This window comes from Ursus maritimus, unplaced genomic scaffold (assembly GCF_017311325.1).
Source record: "Ursus maritimus isolate PB19 unplaced genomic scaffold, ASM1731132v1 scaffold_3, whole genome shotgun sequence".
NCBI classification, from domain to species: Eukaryota; Metazoa; Chordata; class Mammalia; order Carnivora; family Ursidae; genus Ursus; species Ursus maritimus.
This window is the reverse complement of record NW_024425563.1, coordinates 40,303,742-40,329,763: the sequence shown is the minus strand read 5'-3', so window position 1 is coordinate 40,329,763 and position 26,022 is coordinate 40,303,742. Positions and strand designations below refer to the sequence as shown.

Below are 26,022 nucleotides of genomic sequence, written 5' to 3'. Positions count from 1 at the left end.
TCTCTATATTCATCCATGCTGTTGCAAACAGGAAGATAGCATTCTTTTTTATGGCTGAGTAATATTCCATTGTGTGTATATGGATGGACGCTTGGGCTGCTTCCGTAGTTTGGCTATTGTAAATAATGTTATAATAAACATAGGGGTACATAAATCTTTTTGAATCAGTGTTTTATAAAAAGCTTTTTCAAAAATGCTTCTATATGAGAGTTTCAGTTGCTCCACATCCTTGCTAACACTTGCTGCTGTCAAATCTTTTCATTTCTTAGCTAGCCTGGTGGATGTGAGGTAGTATTTTATGGTGGTTTTAATTTGCATTTCCCTGATGACGAAGGATGTTGAGCACTTTTTCACATACTTGGTTCTTCATATGCCTTCCTTTGTGAAGCATATTTTCAAATCTTTGCTCACCAAAAAAATGGGCTGTTTTTTTTTTATATCATTTTAGTTGAATTGTAGGAGTTCTTTAAATATTCTGGAGTCATCTGTCAGATATACATTTTGTGAATATTTTCTGTCTGTGGTGCCTTTGGATGAGGAGTTTTAAACTTTGTGTAATTTAACAGAATAATGTGAATTCTGTCTAAAGTTTGTCAGTTCGTTCTTTCTTCTTTCTTTTCTTTTCTTTCTTTCTTTCTTTCTCTTTCTTTCTTACTTTTTCTTTCTGCGATTGTTTCTGTTTCTTGACTAGCAAACCCTTACCTATCCCCAAACTGTGAATATATTTTAAAAAATATTTTCTTCTAGAAGCTTTTTAGTTTTAGCTTTTACATTAAGGTCTATGATCCATCTCAAATTAATTTATATATATGGTATGCTATTGAGGTGGAAGGTTGTTAAAAAATATTAAGTTCCAGTACTACTTATTAAAGACTTTACTTTTCCTTTGCATTTCTTTGGCAACTTTGTAAAAAAAAATCAAACGACCATATATATTGAAGTTTGTTTCCAGGCACTATATTCTGTTCCATTGAGCCATTTGTCTTGATGTCAGTAACACACTATCTTGATTATTGTAGTTTTTTAATTAGTTTTAAGTCAGGTAATGAAACACTTTCATTGTTTTTTTTACTTTTCTTTCCAAAACTGCTTTGGCTAAACTAAGTTCTGTGTATCTCTCTATAAATTTTAGAGTCAGCTTCAAATTTTATCCAAAAATATCTCTGGGATTCAGTTTAGGATTATGTTGAATTTATAGATCAATTTTAGAATTGACAAGTTAGTAATACTGAGTTTTCTTATTACTTATTTTTTTTTTAGAGAGAGAGCAGTGTAAGCAAGGGTGGGGAGGGGCAGAAGGAGAGGGAGAGAGAATTTCTTTTTTTTTATTTTTTTAATTTTATTTTTTTAATATTTTTTTTTTATAATATTATGTTAGTCACCATACAGTACATCCCTGGTTTCTGATGTAAAGTTCGATGATTCATTAGTTGCATATAACACCCAGTGCACCATGCAATACGTGCCCTCCTTACTACCCATCACCAGCCTATCCCATTCCCCCACCCCCCTCCCCTCTGAAGCCCTCAGTTTGTTTCTCAGAGTCCATAGTCTCTCATGCTTCATTCCCCTTCTGATTACCCCCCTTTCTTTATCCCTTTCTTCCCCTACCGATCTTCCTAGTTCTTACGTTCCATAGATGAGAGAAATCATATGATAATTGTCTTTCTCTGCTTGACTTATTTCACTTAGCATTATCTCCTCCAGTGCTGTCCATGTTGCAGCAAATGTTGAGAACTCGTTCTTTCTGATAGCTGAGTAATATTCCATTGTATATATGGACCACAACTTCTTAATCCAGTCATCTGTTGAAGGGCATCTCGGTTCCTTCCACAATTTAGCTATTGTGGACAATGCTGCTATGAATATTGGGCGTATATCGCCCTTCTCCTCACTACATCTGTATCTTTGGGGTAAATACCCAGTAGTGCAATGGCTGGGTCATAGGGTAGCTCAATTTTTAACTTTTTAAGGGACCTCCACACTGTTTTCCAGAGTGGCTGTACCAACTTGCATTCCCACCAACAATGTAGGAGGGATCCCCTTTCTCCACATCCTCTCCAACAATTGTTGTTTCTTGCCTTGTCTATTTTTGCCATTCTAACTGGCGTAAGGTGGTATCTCAGTGTGGTTTTGATTTGAATTTCCTTGATGGCTAATGATTTTGAACATTTTTTCATGTGTCTGTTAGCCATTTGTATGTCTTCATTGGAAAAGTGTCTGTTCATATCTTCTGCCCATTTTTTGATTTGTTTATTTGTTTCTCGTGTATTGAGTTTGAGAAGTTCTTTGTAGATCTTGGATACCAGTCCTTTATCTGTAGTGTCATTTGCAAATATATTCTCCCATTCCGTGGGCTGCCTCTTAGTTTTTCTGACTGTTTCCTTGGCTGTGCAGAAACTTTTAATCTTGATGAAGTCCCATAAATTCATTTTATCTTTTGTTTCTCTTGCCTTTGGGGATGTGTCATGAAAAAGGTTGCTTTGGCCGATGTCATAGAGGTTGCTGCCTATGTTCTCCTCTAGAATTTTGATGGATTCCTGTCTCACATCGAGGTCTTTCATCCATTTGGAGTTTATTTTTGTGTATGGTGTGAGATAGTGGTCAAGTTTCATTCTTTTGCATGTAGCTGTCCAATTTTCCCAGCACCATTTATAGAAGAGACTGTCTTTTTCCCACCGGATGTTTTTTCTTGCTTTATCAAATATTAGTTGCCCAAAGAGCTGAGGGTCCATTTCTGGGCTCTCTATTCTGTTCCATTGGTCTACGTGTCTGTTTTTGTGCCAGTACCATGCTGTCTTTGTGATTACAGCTTTGTAGTACAGGTCGAAATCCAGCATTGTGATGCCCCCAGCTTTGTTTTTCCTTTTCAACAGTTTCTTGGAGATTTGGGGCCTTTTCTGATTCCATACAAATTTAAGGACTATTTTTTCCAGTTCTTTGAAAAATGTCATTGGTATTTTGATCGGGATAGCATTGAAAGTGTAGATTGCTCTGGGTAGCATGGACATTTTAACTATGTTAATTCTTCCAATCCATGAGCATGGAATATCTTTCCATCTTTTTATGTCTTCCTCAATGTCTTTCAAGAGTGATTTATAGTTTCTAGAATATAGATCCTTTACTTCTCCGATTAAGTTAATTCCAAGGTAACGTATGGTTTTTGGTGCTATTGTAAATGGGATGGATTCCCTAATTTCTCTTTCTTCAGTCTCATTATTCGTGTATAGAAATGCAACTGATTTCTGAGCATTGATTTTGTATCCCGCCACATTACTGAATTGCTCTATAACTTCTAATAGTTTGGGAGTGGCTTCTTTTGGGTTTTCCATATAGAGTATCATGTCATCTGCGAAGAGAGACATTTTGACTTCTTCTTTGCCGATTTGAATACCTTTGATCCCTTTTTGTTGTCTGATTGCTGTTGCAAGGACTTCTAGTACTATGTTGAATAATAGTGGCGAGAGTGGGCATCCTTGTCGTGTTCCTGATCTTAAGGGAAAGGCTTCCAGCTTTTCCCCATTGAGAATGATATTTGCTGTAGGCTTTTCATAGATGGTTTTTATGAGATTGAGGAATGTACCCTCTATCCCTACACTCTGAAGGGTTTTAATCAGGAAAGGATGCTGTATTTTGTCAAATGCTTTTTCGGCATCGATTGAGAGGATCATATGGTTCCTGAGTCTTTTCTTGTTGATATGATGTATCACGCTGATTGATTTGCGAATATTGAACCACGCTTGCATCCCAGGTATGAATCCCACTTGATCGTGATGGATAATCCTTTTAATGTACTGTTGGATTCTATTAGCAAGTATCTTGTTGAGGATTTTGGCGTCCATATTCATTAGGGAAATTGGTCTGTAATTCTCCTTTTTGATGGGGTCTTTGCCTGGTTTGGGGATCAAGGTAATATTGGCCTCATAGAATGAGTTTGGTAGCTTTCCTTCTGTTTCTATTTTTTGAAATAGCTTTGGGAGAATAGGTATTATTTCTTCTTTGAATGTTTGGTAGAATTCCCCAGGAAAACCATCCGGGCCTGGAGTTTTGTTTTTTGGAAGGTTGTTTATCACTGACTCAATCTCTTCATAATTAATTGGCCTGTTTAAAAAATCAATTTCTTCCTGTTTCAGCCTTGGTAGTTTATAGGTTTCCAGGAAGGCCTGCATCTCTTCCAGATTGCTTAATTTATTGGCATAAAGCTGTTGATAAAAGTTTCTAATAATCCTTCCAATTTCATTGGTGTTGGTTGTGACTGGGAGAGAGAATTTCTAGCAGACTCCCCACTGAGTGCAGAGCCTGACATGGGGCTCGATCCCACAATCTTGAGATCACTATCTGAGCTGAAATCAAGAGACGGATGCTTTACCAAATGAGCCACACAGGCTCCCCAATAATATTGAGTTTTCTAATTTATGAATAAGTTATCTATTTCCATTTATTTATATCGTCAAAAAAATTTTTTCAGCAAGATATTGTTTTTGATATAGAGGTCTCACATGTCTTTTGCTAGGTCTGCACCGCCTACCACTGGATTTCTTTTATGTGAGAAATAATTTTCTCTCTTTTAAAATCACTGTTATTTCTTCACTCATAAGCAGCTGAACCTAATCCTAGAGATTTTTATACCCTCCAGCAGACTGTGAGTGTGTCTGTATTTTCTCATCTGTGACAACGGTGCTGTGAGCTGGGTCTTGAAGAATGAATAAGAGTATTCCAATCAGAGAAGGGTGTGCAGGATGAGGAGACAGCCTGGGGAAGGACATGGAGCTGTGAGAGGGCTAGGCCTGTGTTTTGGTTCAGTGTTCCTGCACTGTTCCTGCAAAAACCCCCTCAAAAATGCAGAGACTTGGAACAAGAAATGTATGATATCTCATGATTCTGTAGGTTGGCTGGGCTCCATGTTGTCTTGGCTGGGATTGCCTATTGGGCTACATCCAGCCAGTAGAGGACTAGGCTGGAAGTCCCAAGAAAGCCTCTCTCACACTCTGAGGTGTGGCTTCTCTCTTCCACATGGTGTCTCATCCCCCAGGGCTCTCATGGCAGCATAGCCTCAACTTCCCTTCAGTATGACTCTATGACCTAAGAGGTAAAGAGACATCTCGGTGTCCTGTGCTAAGCCTGGTGTGGAAGTTTCTCCTGCACCTCCAGGCCAGCTTCAAGGAGTGGGAATAGATGGTGTCTCTTCATGGAAGGAGCAGCATGCACATGCAGGGAGGGTAGCCATGGCTGGCAGCCATCTTTGGAGACCTACCCACTGTCCACGTTTTTAATGACAAGTTTCCTGTGGCTGGGATGTAGGATAAAAGAAGGGACAGGAAAGGAGGGAGCTTGCGGAGGCATGAGCTGTGTCAATTGAGGAGTTCTGGTTCTACTGTTTAGACAAAGCAGACACCAGCATGTGTGGTGGCCAAACTACACTCTGGTTGTTGAGACCATGAGAGCAAGCATTGACTGATTACTCAGCCATGTTGTATAAACATTGTCTTACTTAATAAAGGCGGTGTCACCTCATGGCTAGCAGTATGGAACCTGGAGCCAGAGGGCTTGGCTTCAAATTCTTGATTCATCATTTATTGGCTGTGCAAACTCCAGCAAGTTACTTAATTGTTCTCTGCCTCTGTTTCTTTAACTATAAAAGCAGATAATCATGGTGGACCTGCATTACACAGGTGTGTAAGGGTTAAGCGCAATTATATATGTCACTTAGGCCTCTGTAAGCATCAGTGCTTATTGCTAATGCTCACCATGGTGCTGGAAGCAGGTGTTACTGCCCCCATTTTGAAGAAAAAGTGACGGAGGCACCAGGGGCTTCCACAACATTCAAACCCAGATGAGTGCCTCCAAAGCCTGCTGCTTCATGCAGTCCCCACTCGTTGTGTTTCAATGTGTCTCTCAGCTCCAAAAGGCAGCAGGACAGAATTTTGTCCTTTCCACAAGAGTTGAATGAGCCTGGAGTCTCCACTTATTATTCTTCAAAAGCTCTCTGCTTTGCCAGCAGCCTCACTCCGCGTCCACACTCTGGCTGATATTTGCGGAACTGCAATGTGGGGGTCACTGTAAAAATACTAACACCTGGGGTTTTTCTGAGCCTCTGCAAAGTGTGCATCTCTGAAGACAGAGTCCTCAGGCAAGACTGAAAGTCTCTGGGGTCTGAAGCTGCCTTAAGCCTCGCCTGCCTCAGAAGCACTGGGTGCGCCCCTCCTGCCGGTCCTTCTGCTGCAGCTTACTGACCCAGGCTTTGTGAACCCCGAGTTACATTTGTAGTGCTCCGAGGCTGAAGAGGGTTCCCGTAAATGCTCTGTGTATTTAATTATAAACAAAGCAGCCAGCCAGGAGCCCAATGCCCAAAGAAATCCTCAGCAAGCCTCATTGTGTGCTCTTTATTTCTCCTCTGCATTTCTATCCATCCGAGAGCTTCAGAAGTGTAATCCTTCTTAATGACAGATTCGTGACGATGAAGCCATTATTTTTTGATACTGTGGTTTTAAGAAGTGACCCAGAAACAGCCTTTAAAAGCAACCTCTCCCCACCCTCTTTACCCCAAGCAAAGGACCAGATTAAAAGAGACCTAGTTTGTATGAATATTTATGCTAGAACCTCTGCCAGATCAGATTAGAGGAGTTCATCCTGCCGGGCAAACACGGATTCTGTACTCAGATTTAATGAGAAACTGACATGTTAATAGCATATTGATGCATCCATTCGTCAGGAAATCCATAAAGCACAGTGAATGTGCCCTGGGGCTCTGGGCCCCGGAGAGGTGCTGCTTTTGTCATTTTAAGTTCGACCAGGAAAGCTGTTGTTGCAATGAGAAGGATTCCAAAGACACTGCCTCACAGAGAAGCTGCGGAGTGGGGATTCGAGTCTAGATATACCCGGGAAATTGCTCTCTTACACGCCAATGAGGACGCGGTGCTTGCTCTCTTACATGCCAGTGAGGACGCGGTACAGATGCTAATTCCTCTCAGCAGCATCTCCCAAGGTGGTTCCATAGAGCGCGGTACCTACAGGGTGTTAATAGCTATCATATGGGGAAAAGTCTCTAGGTCATAAATGTGGGGTAAATGATGCGCTCAACAGACTTCTTCACTGTAGAACTCCCACCCTGTGACTTTTCAGGAGGCAGAGAAATTATGGTGTGCTTCCAGCATTTTTGGACTGTGGGGTTCTTCCTTTGCAAGGCACCACACCCAAGAGCATACAACCTTTTGTGTCATGAATCCCTTTGCCAGGCTGGGGAAGCCTGGGGAATCCTTTTTCAGAATAACAATTTTAAATCCAAAAAATAAAACACATAGGATTACAAAGGAAACCAAATATCGCACTACTAACAATACTTTGAAATATCAAAAATGGGCATACATTAATACACGTGCTTACGTTTTTTTTTTTTTGTGTGTGTGTGTGCTTCTTTTATAATGGGTCTAATAACTATAGTTGTTTCAAAACATTTATGGCTATAAATGATATTTTAAGAAATGGCCAATCCCTGGGGCACCTTGGTGGCTCATTTGGTTAAACATCTGCTTTCAGCTCAGGTCATGATCCCAGGGTCTTGGGATGAGCCCCGCATCGGGCTCCCTGCTCAGTGGGGAGTCTGCTTCTCACTCTCTCCTGCCCCTCCTCCTACTTGTGCTCCCCCTCATCTCTCAAATAAATAAATAAAATCTTTTAAAAAAATGGTCAATCCTCATTATTCAGGATTCTATATTTGTGAATTTGCCTACTTGCTAAATTTATTTGTAACCCCCAAATAAATACCCATGGCAATTTTGCAGTCATTTGAACAGGGAAAATTTCAGTCCCCTGACCTGTATGTTCCCACGTGAGTTTGAATAAGGCAGTGCTCTGTCTTCTTGTTTCAGCTTTTACACTGTAAATAAATATCCTTTTCATGGTATATTTGTTGTCATGTTTTGGGCAGTTTTATGCTTTTTGTTGGTGATTTCATTGTTTAAAATGCAAGTGCAGTGCTGAAGTGTCATCTGGGGTTCCTGCGAGAAGGCTGTGATGTGCCTTATAGAGAAAATAGATGTGTAGATAATCTCCATTTGGATGGGAGTTAAAGTGCTGTTGGCTATGAGTTCAAGGTTAATTAATCAACTATAAATTAAATAGGTGTCTTTAAACAAAAACCACACGTGAAACAAGGTTATGTATTGATTGGCTGAATGATAATGTCATGACCAGAGGCTTGCAGGAACGTAACCCTGTATGTCCCCTAGGAGCAATGGTTCAGTGTTTGCTAATTCAGTCTTCAAGATGACTTAATGGCACGTAAGTCCTATGAATAATGAGAATTGACTGTATCTGCAGCAAATGTAATGTGATATGTAAATATTTGTGACAAAAATACAGCTGTTTTGTTACCTACATTCATAATAAAAGGAAATACTGTTTTAGAGGGTCTTGAATACAATTTTTTCCCCATTCAAGTTCATAGGCATTTTTAATTCTGGGGGAGTAAGGTCCCCATGGGCTTTAGTTAAGAATCCCTTTTCTAGTGGGGTTAACTTGGTGAGAAAGTGGGGTGGGGAAGCAGTGCAGGTTTCTGGGGCTTAAGTCCTGCTAGGTTGTGTATCAGTACAAGTCACATATAAAGATTTTCAGCTGATCTGCTTTGGCTGGGGGCCCTGGAAATTTTTTTCACCAAGGCCTGAGCCCAGAAGGCTCTATCCCAAATGAAAAATGTCCAGGAGTGGTGGTGGGAAGAATAGAAGTTTTTAATAATTGTTCATATAGAAAATAAGGAGCTCTATTTCAATAGCCAAGGGCTAGATAGGTCTTTAATCTGAAAATAGGAGAAACCAATGACAACAGAGTGTTGGGTGTTTAGATGAAGATTACAGAAGAGCCCAAGCCTCCCCACGAAGGGTCTCTGGGAGGAAGGCATCTTCTCACTAATTGCTTTTCTTTCTTACCCGCTCAATTCACAAGTGTGCTCCAATGGCTAATTTAAATGTGTCAAAAAAGAGGCTTCTTTTTTTGTTTTTAAATAGTAAGAAATAATGAAGTGTGACTTGGAAGGCAACACTAATGTCTCATTCATTCATTCATTCATTCACTCACTTACCAGTCAGTACTACTTACTGAGCACCTCTCATGGGCTGGCATTGTTGTAAGGCTGTGGATACAGGAGGGAACATGACTGGCCAGGTTCTTATCTCCTGGAGCATCTCTTCTGGTGCGTCTCATCAGGAAGCCACTGCAGGAATGGGGGAAGGAGATGGAGAGGGATGTGAGCCCACCTGGATAAGTCCTTCACATGCCTCTCAGAGGCTAGCATTGAACACGCTATGATTCTGAAAACATGGAGGCTGAAGACAGGATCTCAAGAGGCACCAGTGCAGAAATACAACATAAAAGCTGTTCCCTGCAGCTATCTTGTAAATTCTGGACACTTGGAAGTTATGAGAAGTACATAAAGCAACTTATAGGGACAGAACATCCCTAAGCCAGAGAGAAAGATGTGGTTGAATCTCAAAGAAAGAACGTGTCTGGATTGGTGTGGAGTATAAAGATGGAGGCAGAAGTGGACTTGCCTCACCCAGAGGCTCCTGACCCCAGGGTGAGGGCCTGGCCTCGGACTCCAGTTCTTGAGGAGACAATAGCGGTATTTAGTACTTACTTTGTGCAGTATTGGTGCTTCATTAAAAAAAAAAAAAATGAGATGGGAGCGCCATCCTCTCCTACCCTTTGATTTTGGGATGCCATGCCCCAGGAGTGAGGTCAGGGCTCAGGATGAAGGCACGTCTCTCTCCCCATCTGAACCTGTTCAAGTGACAAAGGGGAAATATGGTACTGGTGAAACTATTCCCTAAGGTGGGGGCTTCTGTTCCTAAGAGAATTTGACAGGAAAAAGTGGCAGGGACAGAGATGACTTCTAGGGTGGGAGAAAGGATGTGGTTGGTCTCAGAACAATTCAGTCTGGGAACTTCTTCCCTGTACTTTCTGCATCTCCCTATATACTCCACACTTTTAAAACAACTCTAGTCCTTCAGGGCCTTCTGGAAAATGATTAGACCTAAAATGAATTCTCTATCCCCTCCAACAACGAGACTGCAAAAGCAATACGAGATTATCAGCTTCACAAGTAGTCTGGGAAGTAGAAATTAGAATAGTGATAAAGTAACTTGAAAGCATCTTAAACAGAGTGAGGATTAAATAGAATTCTTTCTAAAGGAATACAAAATTTTAGTGCAGTGTTCTCTGGGTATATCTTGAGACTAAATGATCAAGATTTCAGATTAAAAAAAAAGATGAAAAAACACAACACTACAACAAGTATTAGTATTTTGGTGCTTAAACATAACATGAGATGTTGGAACACCAAAACCAGAAATGTACTTACCAAGACCCTGTTAGTGGACACATCCCTCAGGAGGAGACAGATATACCAGATTTCCATAGTCCCACACCTCCATACCTCGTATTCTCCAATTTACTCTCCTCATTTGTATTTCCTGCTGGAAACAAGCAGCTTCCTGATGGCATGTTGGCCCCCTGTTGATCCACCTCTCCAGGACATGTCCTGGTTGTGCTGAACCAAGGGTTCTGTCCAGGTGACAGAAATTAGTGGGTTGACAACATTTTAAGTGTTTTGGCCCCTAAAACGGAGCTCACACACCATCTCGCAAATTAATTTTGTGAGCCAAGGTAGACTGACCATAAGTCTAAAAAAGATTAAGTTTAGGGTCCCTTCCAAAGCCTTGGAAGGGGTCCAAGCAATACATTCACATGGTCACACGCTTTCTAAAATTTGCAAAAGTAGGATATTTTAAACACAATTGCTTCTTCTCTGTGTACTTTATTTTCTATCTGGTGGCTGTGGGCTAGCCGTGGGAATTCTGGGGCAGCTGAAGTGGAGATCCATTTAAGGTGGGTTTATGTTGAAATATTTATGTAGTTTGCAGTCATTTCTGTGCACAGCTGGGTGACCGCTAGCCATCCAGGTATAGGAAGGGCTTCTAGATATGCTCCTACTGCTCATCAGCATGGTTACAAGGGTTTAGGGCCAATGGGCAGATCACAGAATGAAAGTATCCTACAGCTCCCGGCATGGGAAGTGGTGGATCACAGAGGAGAAACAAGGTGTAAATGCATGAAGCCAGAAGCTGGTCCATGGCAGTAGACGGTGTACAGTGAGTGGGACGTTTAGTTTGCATTGGTGCCTAGTTGAAACAGAAGTATCTTCATATTAGGAATATATTCAGTAATAAAGCATACACAATTATGAACACACCATCATTTTAATGTTGTCTTTATTGAGACAAAGACTTAGGTGCAGGTGGTTTATTTGGGAAGCATCCCAGAGGGCAGGAATGAGGGGGCAAGGAGAGTGACACAGAGTAGAAGGAAGCACCATCTAAGGCATCGTTGCCATGAACGAAGGGGCTGATTCTGCCTCTGAGAAGCACACTGAATGCCTCCCCAAACTGACCATGAAAGCAAGAGGCTGGTGCATTTATTCACCGGCTCCTGGGTTGCCTGGGGTGGAACTGCCCCACACCTCTGGGCTGTGTCAAGCAAGCTTCTGAGGGCAGAATGTAGGAAGATGTGCCTATGTGAAGTGGGGTGCTGGCAGTGCGATGTGGGTCTGGGCATATACCCACTGGCCCCCAAAATCCGTGGCTGTGTCAGAGATGGGCAAGGGAAGTGACACACCAACGAGAATGGTGTGCGATAGAATTTACCAGAATTCCCAGGCTTACACGCACACAAAATGTTAACAGTACTCCAAATAGGGAGTGTGTCTCTTATAGCTCTCACTCAAAAGAGATTTGATAGAGGTCCTCCCAATTTGACAACAATTCTAAAAATTTACATGACTTTACCAATGAGTTATGCAACTGAAAGAAACTCTTCTAAATTATCAATAAAAAGCAACACGTTTTACTTTTCTGTCCTTTCTGTAGACCCTGATATCACCAAATCATTGTTATAGGAAAAGCTGATGAGACTATGCAGCTGAAGAATGTAAGAAAACCTTTAAAACAAAGAAAAATTGTCATTTTTTCAATCGTCTGGATTTTGTGGGGCTTATGCTATTTGTCAACTTAAAAAAAAATTGCCATTTGTTGTGATTTCTTTTCTCGTTCTAAATAAACATCCAAGTTTGTACCTAATTTTGTGTTTATAGTTCTGTGTTCTCTTGTGAGAGCTCTTGGCAGCCAGCCAGCAGCCTTCCTAGGGGCAGCCCCAGCCTGCTGGCCATCCGAAAGCAGCAGCACCGGAGTGAGGCTCAGTCCTGGCGCACCAATACCCTGGGTAAGATCCGAGCATTGCCGGACTTCTAATTTGATTTTAGAACAATAAGCTGTTAAAGGGCACCGATACTCTCTCTTGCTTGGAATGGCATCCAAAACACTTTATTAAAGTGACTTGAGGGACAAATGGAGGGAACTGCTCCCCGAAACACTCCGAATCATGCTGTCATTTAGATAGACTCCAAAATGAGAGAAAAGCACTTTGCCAAGTTGCTGCTAAAGAGGGTTCTATGTGCCTGCAAAATGGCAGCCCCATAACCGTTTGTTGGATGAATTTACCCAAGTTCTTGCCTCCCTGAGCTTTCCAGGAGTGCACATCCTGAAGGCGCTCAGTGGCCCCCTTGGTCTCCAAACACCTGTTCAATCTGAGAGTTGAATGGATTCTCCTTTCCCAGAACCTGGGGCCACTGGAGCTGCACCTTCTTCCAGAAGCGATCTGCCAACAGCAGTGAAGCCACCTGCAAGAGAGAACCCAAAGGAGGAATAAAAGGAAAATTAAAACAAAGTAAAGAGTTTAATAGCAGGATTTACTGCATTCTTTGTGTGGTCGGCAGACTCTAGAAGGGTCCCCCATGATTCCTCGCTTTGTCTTTGTAGAATCCTCTTCCCTTGCTGTGGGTGGGAGCTCGCACTTGGTTCTAATCAATGGAATATGGTGAAGGTAAAATGATGTCACTTCAGTGACTATGTAACATTATCTCACACTCTGCTTTACTGGCAGTCTTCTTGGGAGACTCTTTTTGTGGGATGCATGAAGGAAGAAAGCTTGTCAGGAAGCCTGCACAGCAAGGGGCTGACACCCGCAAGAAGCTGGGTGCTCAGTCCTACAACCACAAGGAAATGAACTCTACCAACAACTTAAGTGAACTTGAAAGCAATTCTTCCCCAGTTGGGTCTCTGGATGAGGATATGGCCTGGATGACACACCCGGATTTTTGCCTTGTGAGACCCTAAGTAGACGCCCCAGTTAAACTGTGCCAGCACTCTGCCCACAGAAACTGCAAGCTCGGTATTGTTTTGAGCTGCTCATTCTGAGGTGGTTTTTCTATTTAGTAACAGACAGCAAATGCACATTTTCATTTATCTGTGGAGAGCTAACATCTACTGCAGGCCTAGGGCTTAGGTTTTGGAGATGAACTGGATGAGTCTTTCCTTCAAGAAACTCCAGACATGCAAAACGACACCACCAAACCCACAGGGCCGTCTGTGGGAGGCTGGAAGGGTTGGAGGTGCCGACTCTGCTGGGTGGAGGAAGCGACACCTCCTCCCTAAAGAGGGTGATGGCTGAGCTGAGTTTTCAAGGGGGAGTTCATCCGGATGAATGATGTGGGAAACCGCACCCAGCGGAGGACCCAGGCTGTGCAAAGGCACAGAGGTGTGGAAGAGAATGGCATGGTGGGAAACCAAGGGCTCCTGGGAAACGAGGATGCAGAGTAACTAGGTTGAAGGGTGCTGTAAGCATGAAGGGTGTGGCTTGGGTGCCAGGGTGAGGAATCATTGGCTTGATGCACAAAAGGCCTGTGTCTGGCTTTCCCAGCTTAACGCCCACTCTCTGGTTGCTTGGTTTTACAGTAGGTTTCCCTTTATTTGTGGGGCTTACAGGATCCATTCTTGGTTGTCTAATCCTCTGGCTTGTCATTAACGTGCCTTTGATGAGGACTCTTTCTCTGCAGATAATGCCCTTATTTAGCAAATGGGGCCTGGCCAGACTTCCAGGCCCTAACTTGGCTACATCTGCAAAGGGAATGCTGAAAGAGAAATGTGATTGCTGAAGGCCTTTCGGGGGGGGAACACACTGTTCAGAGCAGGTGCTCGGGGATGTCCCTAACCTTATTCAGAAGCATATGGACATTGTCTCCAAAGGGCAGGTCTTGTTCACCATTCCAACAGGCAGTGCTGCCAGGTCCCTGTGTGATGTTGGGCAGCCCCCTTCTACTCTCTGGGCTGCAATTCTCTCACTTGCAAAATGAGTGGGCTAGAATATATGGTTTAAAGACCTTGGGGCACCTGGGTGGCTCAGTCGCTTAAGCGTCTGCCTTCAGCTCAGGTCATAATCCTGGAGTCCCAGGATCGAGTCCCACATTGGGCTCCCCAGTCAGCAGGGAGTCTGCTTCTCCCTCTGACCCTCCCCCCTCTCTTGCTCTCTCTCTCTCTCTCTCACTCTCTGTCTCTCAAATAAATAAATAAAATCTTAAAAAAAAATAGAGAGCTTTCTGGGTCTAAATTGTGTGTAAGGTTTTAGCAGCTGTTAGAAAAAACTAGAACTGGTTTAGTTGCTACATTAATTACCCCCAGTATTTCAATATATTCCTGAGCCTTTTGAGGTGGACCCCAAATTCTATGTATCCAACAATGTAATCTTGATTATATCCATGTGGTACCTAACAGAAACACACCACCCCTACCCCTACCACAAACGTGCATATCCCCAATACCACACCCCCCAACACCACACACGTCACATCACACCACGCATACCATATCCATCCTCTCCCAATCACACACACACACACACACACACACACACACACACACACGCCTACACCCATACCCCACCTCCTCCCTCGGCCACCCCCCCTTCCAGGCTAACTATCAAGCCAGCAGGTTTCCAGGAAGGGGCTGCTCCTGTCTCTAGGACACCAAGCAATCAGTGTCTTGGAAGACAGAAGACTGGTCTTGTGGCTGTTTTTCCTGCTATTTCTCAACAAAGGAGGCTGCTGCCAGGTCTGTGGAAAATTACTGGTTCTTCTGTTTTGTTTTCTGCATTTCTACTTGGTACACCTAAGCTGTCTTCCTAACAATTATGTGAAACCAAGACGTTTGTGGTTATTTATTTCCCAATCTAAATTAATAAAGGAGGAGATGGAGTGAGGATAAGAAGAGGAAAGTTAAAAGGAAGGAGCTCAGCTTTGTGCATGAGGTAACTGGTTTGAAAGCAATTAGCTGGTTGTCACTCTAATGGAGATGAAAATATTTATGAGTGTGCACTGCTAATACATCGGGTCTAAAGCGAGAATGGCATGGTTATTATTAAACTAGAGACTTATGGTAAAATGACCCACTCTAATCACTCGCTCATGTGACAAACATTTACTGAATATCTACTGTGGGCTTCTCTTACAACCAACCTCCTGTTGCAACTCCCATGACGCACCAGGCAAGGCCCCGCCACCCTTCCCCTCATTACTCCGGGTTAGCTATTCCCTGAACAGGAATATTCTTTTATGCTTCCCTGGTCGTAGTTTAACATAGTAAAGCAATCCCTACTCATCTGAGAAAAATTTGAAAAGGCAGTTTAGCCAAAAGAGAAAACAATAAGTGAAAGTCATCTGTAATTATAACAGAGGTAGCCCACGTTAACACTGGGTGTAGAGCCTTGCACGTGCACACACATGCGCGCGCACGCACAAATTGGATCCTTGCGTAAATATCATTTTATAGTCCACTCTTTCTGAGGATAATTCACACACAGTGGAATTAACTTCTTGTGATAAGCAGCTTCGCCAGTGTTGACAAATGCATACAGTTGAGTAATCGCCCCCACAATCTGTAATCCGCTTTTATTTACTTTGCTCTATATTACAAACATATTTCTGTGTCACTAAAGGTAGATCTATATCATGGTTTTTATTCCGTGCACGGTATTCCATCAGATGGGCGCAAGCTAATTTATTTCACCAGCGGAGACTTTTGTCACACGTCTCCCGCACGTTTGTCCTCAGGACAGGGGAACAGAGACAGTGCCCACGGAAGGGGTTCGTAGGCTGCGTGGCTCACCTACCCTACCACACACACGCGTGAGTGGACGTCCGGCCCAGCAGAATGCTGGGGAATAGGAGGTTCTGGTTCAGTGAGACTTTCTGGTTAACGGAGTCAGGCCCGAAAGAGTCTCTCCCTTGGTGGACGGGGCTGCCTGCGAGCTCCGGCAGGGCCCAGCTGCGGTGAGTGCAGACAGCTTCCGTCGGGGTGGCGCTGCTCTCCCGCAGAACCCACTCCAGAGTCCGGCAGGTGGGCCTCTTCCTCGGGCTACCCTCTGAGGAGCCCTGGTGCTTTTTCGCAGGCACTCCTGCAGCCCCAGTGCTTTTGTGGAATATGCCACCCACCTGTCTGCCTGCTGCTGGTGCTGAGAAGCGCTCACAGTGCCCAAATCACATGATGGTCCCTGGTCCACTGTAAAGTTTCCTCTTTGAAATTCTCCGCGAAGGGGCAACAAAGCAGGGGGATTTAATACCCTGCTGTCTTAGGTGGGTCCGGCAAAACAGATCTTTCAGTGTTGATGTGCAGTCCCAGAATCCCCCAGGATCGAGGCATGAGTCTAGGGGGAGGGGAAGGGTAGGAATCTGGTGCAGTTTCTGGTAAGAGCCACCATATGGCTTCTAGACTCTCTCCCTTATGATGACAGTTTTTAAAAGGAGCCACACTTCTTTGCCTAACCATATTTGGACTTATGCTGAGCCCCTCTCCAGGACAGCGTCTGGTCCTCCCCGTAAGTACACGCCATTGGGTTCACCCCACACGTTCCTGAGACACCTCTGGACACCGTGCAAGCCCAGCAGGGTCACAGCCGCACACAATCCCCCTTCACATTCCTACTTCATAAACTAATTTTATGTATTTTGCTACAAAAATAGAATTCATTAGTAAGACAACTATAAAATCAAACCCTAAACAGTAACTACCTTTTTATAATATTAAAAAAAAATAAATGCAATTCAAAGCAAGATTGCATAGATTTCACCAAAAACTTATCATCCCTGATCCCTTTTAAGTTGAACCCTTGCTAAATTTAACTCTGGGGTTTTATGAGACCAAAGTTAAAAATATACTGTGAATTTATTTTTCCTATAGGAAGAACATTTCTGGGCTATCTTGGTAAGATTGCTTTTAAACGCCTGCAGGGAAGCCCTTACCACAGGGAAGGCATGGCTCTGCTTCTCTGGGCTCTCAATTTGCCCAGAAACATGGTTTATTGGACCCAATTAATTTTATTTTATTTTTATTCTGAGAGAGCGAGAGAGAGAGAGCGCGAGCATGCATGCGTGAGCAAGCAGGGGGACGGGCAGAGGGAGAGGGGGAAAGAGAATCTTAAGCAGCCTCCACACCCAGTGCAGAGGCTGACATGGGACTCCATCCCACGACCCTGAGATCACAACTCTAGCCGAAATCAAGAGTCAGACGCTCAACCGACTGAGCCACCCAAGCATCCCTGTCCCAATTAATTTTAAATTTGTAAACCAACAACATGCCAACGGTGTAAGAGGTATTTAAACATTTACATCTATGGGAAAATGTAAATTTCCAGCTCTAGCCTCTCTGTGCTGACTCAGTGTGTCATTCCAGAGCCACTGTTGCTAGCTGGCTTTATGTATAGAGCAAACTGAACAGACAGGGTCCCTGATGCATGGGCAGGACCAGCCTAAAGTGTTTGAAGTTTCCCCAGCCCAGAAGGCCCTGCTCTCCACCCTCCCCACTGCCAGCATCGTTTCCCTCTTTGAGGGACTCCACAAGTCCACTCAGGACCGTGGGTTCCCAGGGGCTCACATGCTGAGAGCAACAAAGACCTGAAGGCTGTTAACATTTAACAACCAATTATACACATAATACATATTAAAGCCATATATATATATATATAATGTAAAACCAATCCACTGATTAGTATCTTATGTCTGCCTCCAGCAACGTACAAGGTTCAGGGCTCAAGAGAAAGTAGGGGAGTTGATGTCATGGAAAATTCATTGCTTGCAGGAAGAGTTTCAGGAGGATGGTTTGAGCTGCTACTGGCATCGTGAGAGGAGAGGAGGTGGTCTTGCAGAGAGCTCTGCTGGGCAAAGCTGCTACGGCAGGACGTGTCAGGGAGGCTTAGCTGGGTGGTCTCAGAGTAGCCAAGGATGCTGGACTTGATGTACGTCTGTGGCTCTTCCAACATTTTCTGTTTACTATTGTCTGGTTCTAGGCCCAGAGATCTTTTAAGTACCTCTTCAGAGACTTAGCTTTGCAGAGATTTTAAAAAGTGAGTATTTGAATTGGTAGAATTGCTGTGGCTCCCATAGGCCACAAATCTGGGTTGTGGGTCTTGGCCATATAATTTCTTTTGTAAGTCAAACTTTCTCTGCATTTGGTCAGCTGTTCTCCCGTCTCTACTATGCCTGCTCTTACTGGAGGCATCAAACGGTCTCCTGGGTCTCCTCTCCAATGAGTCCTTCTCTGATGGGCAATGGTCATAATTTGACCCCGTGGGCCAATCTCATTTCTGCAAGTGTCTCCAGTTCTCAACTAGATACTGATGATTTCCAAACCTGTGTCTCCAGGCCAGGCCCCTCTCCTGAGATCAGAACCCATCAATTTGATCTAATGGTGATTAGATATCTGGATATTGTGCAGCCACCCCAAATTCAGAATGCCCAAATCTGCCCCTTCCTCTTCGGGGTTCCTTGCCTTGCTATTTTTCACTTCTGTTCATCCAGATGCCCAGTCCTGTGAGTCATCTCCTTCCCGCCCACCAAATGCCATCAACTGTCAAGTCCGGCATTATAACCTAGTTTCCCCCCTCCCACTGGAGAAGATATTTCTTAACATTTCGGTTCTACACTTGGGGAGTGGGATGCAAAAGTAAAGCAGTTGTCAGTCTATACTAAGATTTTTTTCTACACCTGGTTATTTTCCATTAAAATATAAGCAAAGTGTTTAGATGATAGATATAATTTGGTTAAAAAATTAAGATGTATCAATCATAAATTTGAACTGTTCAACACAACTCATGTTTATACTTAATTAAACCTGTCTTCCTAAGAAAATTGGAGCAATTGAATCGACACTCCCACCACTTCTCTTGTAGGATTTTAGAAAGAAATAGGCCAATAGGATAAAGCCTCTCCCCCCTTGGTGGTTAAGGGCCAGTGCCAACTGTTTTTGCCCAGATGAACAGGAATTGGTGGGAGGGCATGTGAACACGGCCTGAGCCTACTCCTTTAGTTGGTATTATGTTTGTGCCATTGGCATGAGGTCCTTAGACCAACCTTGCTCATCTGGCTCTTTTAAGATGGAAAAGATGTGGACTCCCATGGCTCACTATGTTTTGTGGACCATTTGCTTATGTGTGTGTGTGTGTGTGTGTGTGTGTGTGTGTGTGTATACGCATGTGTGGCAGTTTTAAGTTACTAGTTTTTAAAGTAATAACATAAGGTTCTAAAAGGATCCATCAGCACTGCCTCTGCCGTAAGGTGCGTTGTCTGGAGGGGAGTTCGCAGGTATGCTGAGACTCCTCTTCAAGGTTCTATGTCAGGATGTGCTCATGTGCTCACATCTGTAGCTCCCACCCAGACCCTTTCCTGAGCTCCAGGCTTGTATGTCATCTGCTAAAGAGACACTCCCATTTTGGATGTCCTGCAGGCTCCTTCAATCCAAGGTATGCCAAACTCCTCCTCAAACCACCCCGTCCTCTGCCTTCCTCACCTCTGTGAGCAACAGAATCATCTACCTGATTTCCCAAGTCATGAAAGAAGTGTCATGCTTAGCACCTCTTTCTCTTTCACGCTCACGTCCAATAAATGGCCACGTTCTGTTGATTCAGCTGTGTGAATCTGTCCAATGCACACCCTTCTCTCTCCGCCCCCTGCCCCGGGCCATCACCTCTGACACACAGAAGCATCCTCCAGACAGTCTCCCTGCCTCTAGGATGGTCCCCCCACACCATTCTCCAGCTGCTACCACGAGTCTTGTCATTTTTCTTTCTTGCTTGAAAACCTTCAGTGGCTCCTCCTCCCCCACAGGTAAAAGGTCAAACTCCGTGCAGACCTTCTGTGATGTGGTCCTTGAGCGAGTACTCCTGGTCCCTGTCTCTCGACCCCACGCCCACACGGTATGACCTGGCTGCACTGCGGCTCTTTTATGTCCTCCAGCAGGCCCCACGGGCTTGTTTTCTCTTGTTTTTTCGCACTCAGGTCTTGGCCCGCGCAGTTTCCCCCGCTCGGAGCACTTTGTGTAGCCCCTCCCTTGTCCCCTGTACTTGATTAGCTCCTACTCTTACGTATAAGTGAGCCCCTCTGAAAGCTTTTCCAAACGCGCTCTCTCCCATCCCATCCCCCATAGTGCTCCCAACGGCCCGTGCTCACACGACTGGAGGCATCGATCGCTTTATATTTAATTATCTATTCACTGGTCGTTCTTCCCCTCTAGACTATAATCTCCTTAGATGGCAGGGGCAGCTTCTTGTTCAGTCTTGAATTCTCACTGTGTTAGGCACTCAATAAACAGTTTTGGATGGCAAGTTGCAGTCTGGACTCTTTAGCTCAATATATACAATAACTAGGCAGGTTTTGCGCATGGCTACCCATTGCCGCTCACTTTGGATGTGACTCCACCATGCCATCCTCTACGACCAGCATGGGAACAAATCTCCCAGGAATAACATAGGATTATGGCCCACACCGATTTTCAGCTTTTTAATTTTTAATTAATTAGTTCATTCATTTTAAGTCGGCTCCATGCCCAATGTGGGACTTGAACTCATGACCCTGAGATCAAGAGTGGCATCTTGTACCTGACTGAGCCTGCCAGGTGCTGCCCCCCGCCTCCTGATTTTCAGCTTTCGACCCTGTTCTCAATAATCCGTTATAGGCAAAGCTGTCTGAGTGCAAGATAGAGCCCTAATGTGACAGACTTTGAATCCTAATATTATTTTAAGTGTCGGGGACAGGATGGTCTTTTGATGGAGCAGACAAATATGTCCCAAAGGATAAAACAAAGCTATTTTTGACCCTCTCCTTTTTAGTTTGTTCCTAATAAACTCCTTCTCTGACCATTTCTTCCTATCCACAATTCTCTCTAGAATCAGAAAGGTAAAACTCTGTGATATGCAGGAATGACAAGAACCACTACCTAATTATTGCCAGAAAGAAGGTCTCCATATTAAAAACCATTCTAAGACAAAAGTCATCATTCAGCGGGGAGCAGATTCTAATATTTAACCAGCTTCCAGCCAATAATTCTGTTGGATCAGCTAATCCACACAATACACAGGAAAGTTAGATAATCTGAGATGCATTACTCAGATTTATTTTTTCAGTTGTTTAAAACAGGAAGATGGGCATGTGATGCTCACTTTCAATTTACCCAGCATTTATGGGACTCCACTGTTTATTCATTCGTAGATAGAGTGGCACTCTTTTCTGTTTCCTTTGAGACAGTTCTTAGCCCTGCCCGCAGGTACTCGGCGAGCCTACAGCTTGAGGGAATGTGGACTGCCCATTCCATTCAGGCTCCCAAGGGGACGGTCAGCCCTCCCTCTGGCCTGGCTGACCACTGAGACCAGGGCCATGGGGAAAGCACACCAGGACTGCTTCTCTGGTTTAGGGCCTTGTCACTGCCACATTGTCCTTACCAAAGGCTAGGCCAGAAAGACTAGAGTTGCAAAGAATGGCTAGTTTTCAAAATTTGAAAAGTGGCAGAACTACTCCCGTACTTCTTCTTCTTCTTCTTTTTTTTTTAATGAAGAAACATCCCAAGTAGGTCCAATATGTATGACAGATAAAAGCAGAGCTTCCCTAGTTGAAGTTAGGATAATGGATAGGGTGAGGGTAGGACAGAACAGAGTCCTACCCTCCAGTTCCCCTTGCTCTGTGAAGAGGCCAGAGTAGAACTACTTTACAGAATTGTACCTTGGAGTCTTAGATAAGAAACAGCACTTACTGCAGGATATTGCTAAGAACACTGTTTTCCTCTCATCGAGTGTCCTTTCTGGAAAGATCCATAGAAGAAATTTCTCATAGGTCTCTCTTCCAGGAATCCTTGTGATTTTTTTTGAGTATTTATTATCATTTTTTATGGAGGCCATGACGTATGCCCTTTTTACGTCAGCCCCTAGAAAACAGAGCTGATGTTGTAGGCTCTCGCTGGCAGTTTCTAGGACTACCCTGCGCACATTATATGAACTGTAGACACTAAGTCAGGAAGCCAGGCATCATTTCTATCTCACTTGCCTTTTACTCTAATTTTCAGTTTGTTTTTATTGAATCTTCTATCTTAGACATGTGAGTACATCTTTCTGGAATAAAAGGGGACAAAAACAAACATATGGATCCATAACTATATTTTACAAAGAACCTTAACAGGTAGCCTTCAGCAACCGCGTGGGACTGCACTTACTTCATTGGGGTGGAATCCATCGACGGGTTCAATGAGCTGCCAGGGCTGCCCGCCTCTCTTCCGCCACTCCTCGATAACTGCGGGGCACACACACACAGAGGGTTAGCGACACGCTTCTCTAAGTGACGGTCCATGCTGGAGAGCAAGGACCATGTAGACAAGGTCAGAGCTGCCCCGGGGCCTGCCTGGCTGGTGCTTACTTGGTCGAGGCTGCTCTGGGCTATTATCCCGGGCCGGAGGCTGTCTGAACAGGAATGACCTTCCTATTGTATGGTCTTTTCTTTCTTTTCTTTTTAATTTTCTAACTCAGGAAGAAAATGTGTGAGGCTGTTGGGTGAATATGGTTTGTGCAGGGAGGAGGGTGGTGGGAAAAGGTGAGCTCTGAACTATTCAACACCAATGTAAAATCATCTCATTTCTCAGTGGGAGAGTATTGCCGGGGGGTGGGGGGAGAATGAAACATTTTGTTACCATCTCTATGTGGGCTGCCATTTCCAGATACTGCCTGCATATGTCAAGCCGTCACCATTAAAAATCATACAGTTTCTCAGAAATATGATTACATAAAATTATCTCAACATCACGTTTGGAGTATGGCTACAGAGGAAATACGATGAGCCCCAAAGTGATGAAAAGCAATAAAACTGCCCTTCAATAGGACTGTCAGTTGCTCTAAGGCAACGGCACCATTAACTCTATACTGTGATGTTATATAGTCAGAAGAACTCCTCTGGGGAATTTCAAAATCCCTAGAGAGCCTCCAGAGGGAAAGATTTGAAACTGGCTGCTCCCAGCGTCACTCCTGCCCTCACTTCCTTGGTGTCCGGAGACGGAAGCAGGCACAGCAGCGATTTTCAAGTTCTTCTCTCTTCACCCACAAAGACTCAAGAGCAGGGATGTGTGCCTTCTTGGTTCCCCCCATCTCGCCTCAAAGTAAGGAATGTAAATGGTACCGGAGGCTTTGACTGTACAAGGGAAGCCGGTCCCAGAGCTGAACCAGTACGATGCTGCTTTTGTAATTAGTCCTACTACCACAGCGTGCCACCCCTGCTTGCTACCCGATCCTAGTTCCCTGAGGGACTGCAAATACTGCTGCCCTTCCCAGAGCTCAGGGAAAAAACTCCTACTGGTCATACACACAGGATCACCAATTCCTGTTGGCTTCTTCTGCAAAATGGCTGCCACTGAGCCATTGCTTCATATTTAGCATCTGGGTGTTACTGGGAGTCAGTGATAACATATTCCTTCCTGCCAGGAAACGTGTTTCTGCTGCTGCACAAATCCCTCTCCCCCCTCACTACAAGGGAGTCCAGTCTTTAGAAGAACTGGCTTATCATATAGAATAATCCAATAGGCATTAAAAGAAATGCCGCAGGTTACCAAGGCTACCATCAGTCTATTCAGAGTGAAAAACATCATTTTCTCACATGATTATTGTGTCTGTGAGGGTTACCAGTCATTGCACATTTGCGGACATCAGTATTATAGCACTTAAAGGGAGAATCAGAAACTCACAGGCAAGAGTTTAAGGTGTTATCTGTATTGTGACCAGTGTTAGACAGAGTGATCCTTTTACATTTGTTGATCTCAGGGGGAAATTTTGCTTTCCTAGAATAAATGCAATACCAGTGGTCTCTATTTCTTCTCTGACTGATTTTATTTATTTCTAAAAGATTTTATTTATTTATTTATTTATTTATTTATTTATTTATTTATTTGAGAGCATGAGGGGGGAGTGAGAGCATGAGGGGAAGAAGGGTAGAGGAAGAGGGAGAAGCAAACTCCCTGCTGAGCAGGGAGCCCCACATGGGACTTGATCCCAAGACTGGGATCATGACCTGAGCCAAAGGCACATGCTTAACCGACTGAGCCACCCAGGTGCCCTCTGACTGATTTTAAGGAGGAGATCCAAGCAGGGGCAGCATGGTAAGCTGGTCTGTTTTCTACCTGCCTGGGACCACAATTAAAAATAGGTAAATGAATTCTTATTTGCTCAGAAGACCTGAATTAAACTTCTTGAATGATCACGAATGATCTCTGGGGATTTGGTGCATAATGTCTTTTCTGTATCTGTAAAGACAAAGTAGCTCTGCTAATGACCAGCTTTTCAGAGACGCAACAGAAGTCATTGAAGAAGAGTCACGATCCCTTGGTAGCTCCTTGATGACCAGCAACAGCAGCAGATATTTCAAACAAGGGGTCTGAATTCTGGTCAGCACCATGAAATCACTGGTTGTTTTACAAACATACACGGGGGCAGAACTAAGAACCAAGTTTACTCCAATTGAGTTGTCTTGGAAACTGAGGGCAGTTGGTATATTTAAACTGTCAGCGTAAAAATGGCCTTGTCAGCCAAGTGGCATTTTCCTTCCTCCGTTTGGGAGGTGTGGTACAGACAAAGAAAAAGGACAATACCTGCTCCAGCTGGCATTTCCTGAAGGGAGAAAAAATTGCTGCCTCTGTTTAGCTCATAACCAGTTAGAGGATGAGTCAGCAAGAGACAAAAAAGAGTCTTTGGAGATGAGCAATTGCCTTTCACTGTGGGACTGACGCTGTCAGAGTGGAGAACAGATAGGGCTCATGCCTACCCTCAAGGGACAGCGACCCTCAGCGGCAGCTTGCTCTGTCACAGGGGATGGAACTGTACATTTCCTAGGAAAAATGACGATGTTTGTGATGCAGTAGTCAGCTCAAATACAGCACTGAAATGAGAGGGGAGATTTCCATGTGACCATTAAGACTGCAGGCTTCCTAAGTGGCTATACGGTTTTTATGTCTGCTAACACAAGACCATGGTGCTAATGAGACACATTTCCACCATAGCTTCCTGTAGGGGCTCAAACTGGTCCACGGGTGTGACTGGTGATGGCAGGTGGGTTGGACATTGGAAGAGAATCAACATTTATTCTCCTATGATAAGCCCTAGAAGAACGTAGTAGGTGCTTTGCATACATCGATGACAGTGGTGGTGGGAGGATATCAGCTAAGAGGGTTCTCACTACATTGCAGTGTTGTCTCGATCCTCACATCACCCCCAAGTCCTCCCCCACCTGCTCCCTGGTTTAGTTAGTCTTACCTTACACAAAAGGGAACAAAACAGAGTGATTATTTAACTACTCAGGGTTACGCAGTCTTTCCATGTCTGAGCTGGGATAGGGGCACAGCTCTATCTGGTGGCGAATACTGGGCTCTTTCTACAATAGCACTTTGCACCTCCATGTTTCTGGGATGCTGAGCTTCCCAGGCATGGCGGTTACCACAGAGAGGGATCTGGGGGTGAATGAGTCCTCCGCTGTCTCAGCTGTTCATGGCCGCCAGATCCTCTGTCTGCACTCTCTCTCCCACTGAGCCCAAACATCTTCCCTAGCCAAGTGCCCACTGACTTCATATGGGGAAGGCAAAGAAGGCCTTCTACCAAAACTGGATCGTCAGATTTTATTTTTAATAAATGTCTCTCAGGAAATTCCTTGAATGGTTGATGATTGTTGCCAAGTAAGGACAAATACGGAGGAGGTTTCTGAGTAAGGTGACCCACTGCCATTTGATCTAGGATGTTCAGTTCAGTTTAACTGAACTTCTAGCTTTTATACTGCATTTATTGTTGCTGTGA

At 44.0% G+C, this 26,022-nt stretch overlaps 1 protein-coding gene and 1 long non-coding RNA gene across 4 annotated transcripts in view; both read right to left on the bottom strand.

Annotated features, from left to right (window-relative positions):
* The window catches only part of LOC103658986, a 33,335-nt gene extending 22,660 nt beyond the window's left edge, over positions 1–10,675 (bottom strand). The window contains exon 1 of the long non-coding RNA XR_567373.2: positions 9,094–10,675. This is a non-coding gene — a long non-coding RNA (uncharacterized LOC103658986). The remainder of the gene's footprint in view (positions 1–9,093) is intronic.
* A 572-nt stretch (positions 10,676–11,247) lies between these two features.
* The window catches only part of AOAH (acyloxyacyl hydrolase), a 176,864-nt gene continuing 162,089 nt past the window's right edge, over positions 11,248–26,022 (bottom strand). For 2 of the 3 annotated variants that reach the window (XM_008686500.2, XM_008686501.2), the window contains exons 20-21: positions 22,413–22,489; positions 11,248–12,727 (exon numbers count right to left, since the gene is read on the bottom strand). In XM_008686500.2, coding sequence (XP_008684722.1) covers positions 12,599–12,727; positions 22,413–22,489 — 206 coding nt within the window. In that variant the 3' untranslated portion in view covers positions 11,248–12,598. Of the gene's footprint in view, positions 12,728–20,733; positions 22,312–22,412; positions 22,490–26,022 lie in introns of those variants that run through there. The other variant, XM_040644102.1, reaches the window with a different exon arrangement.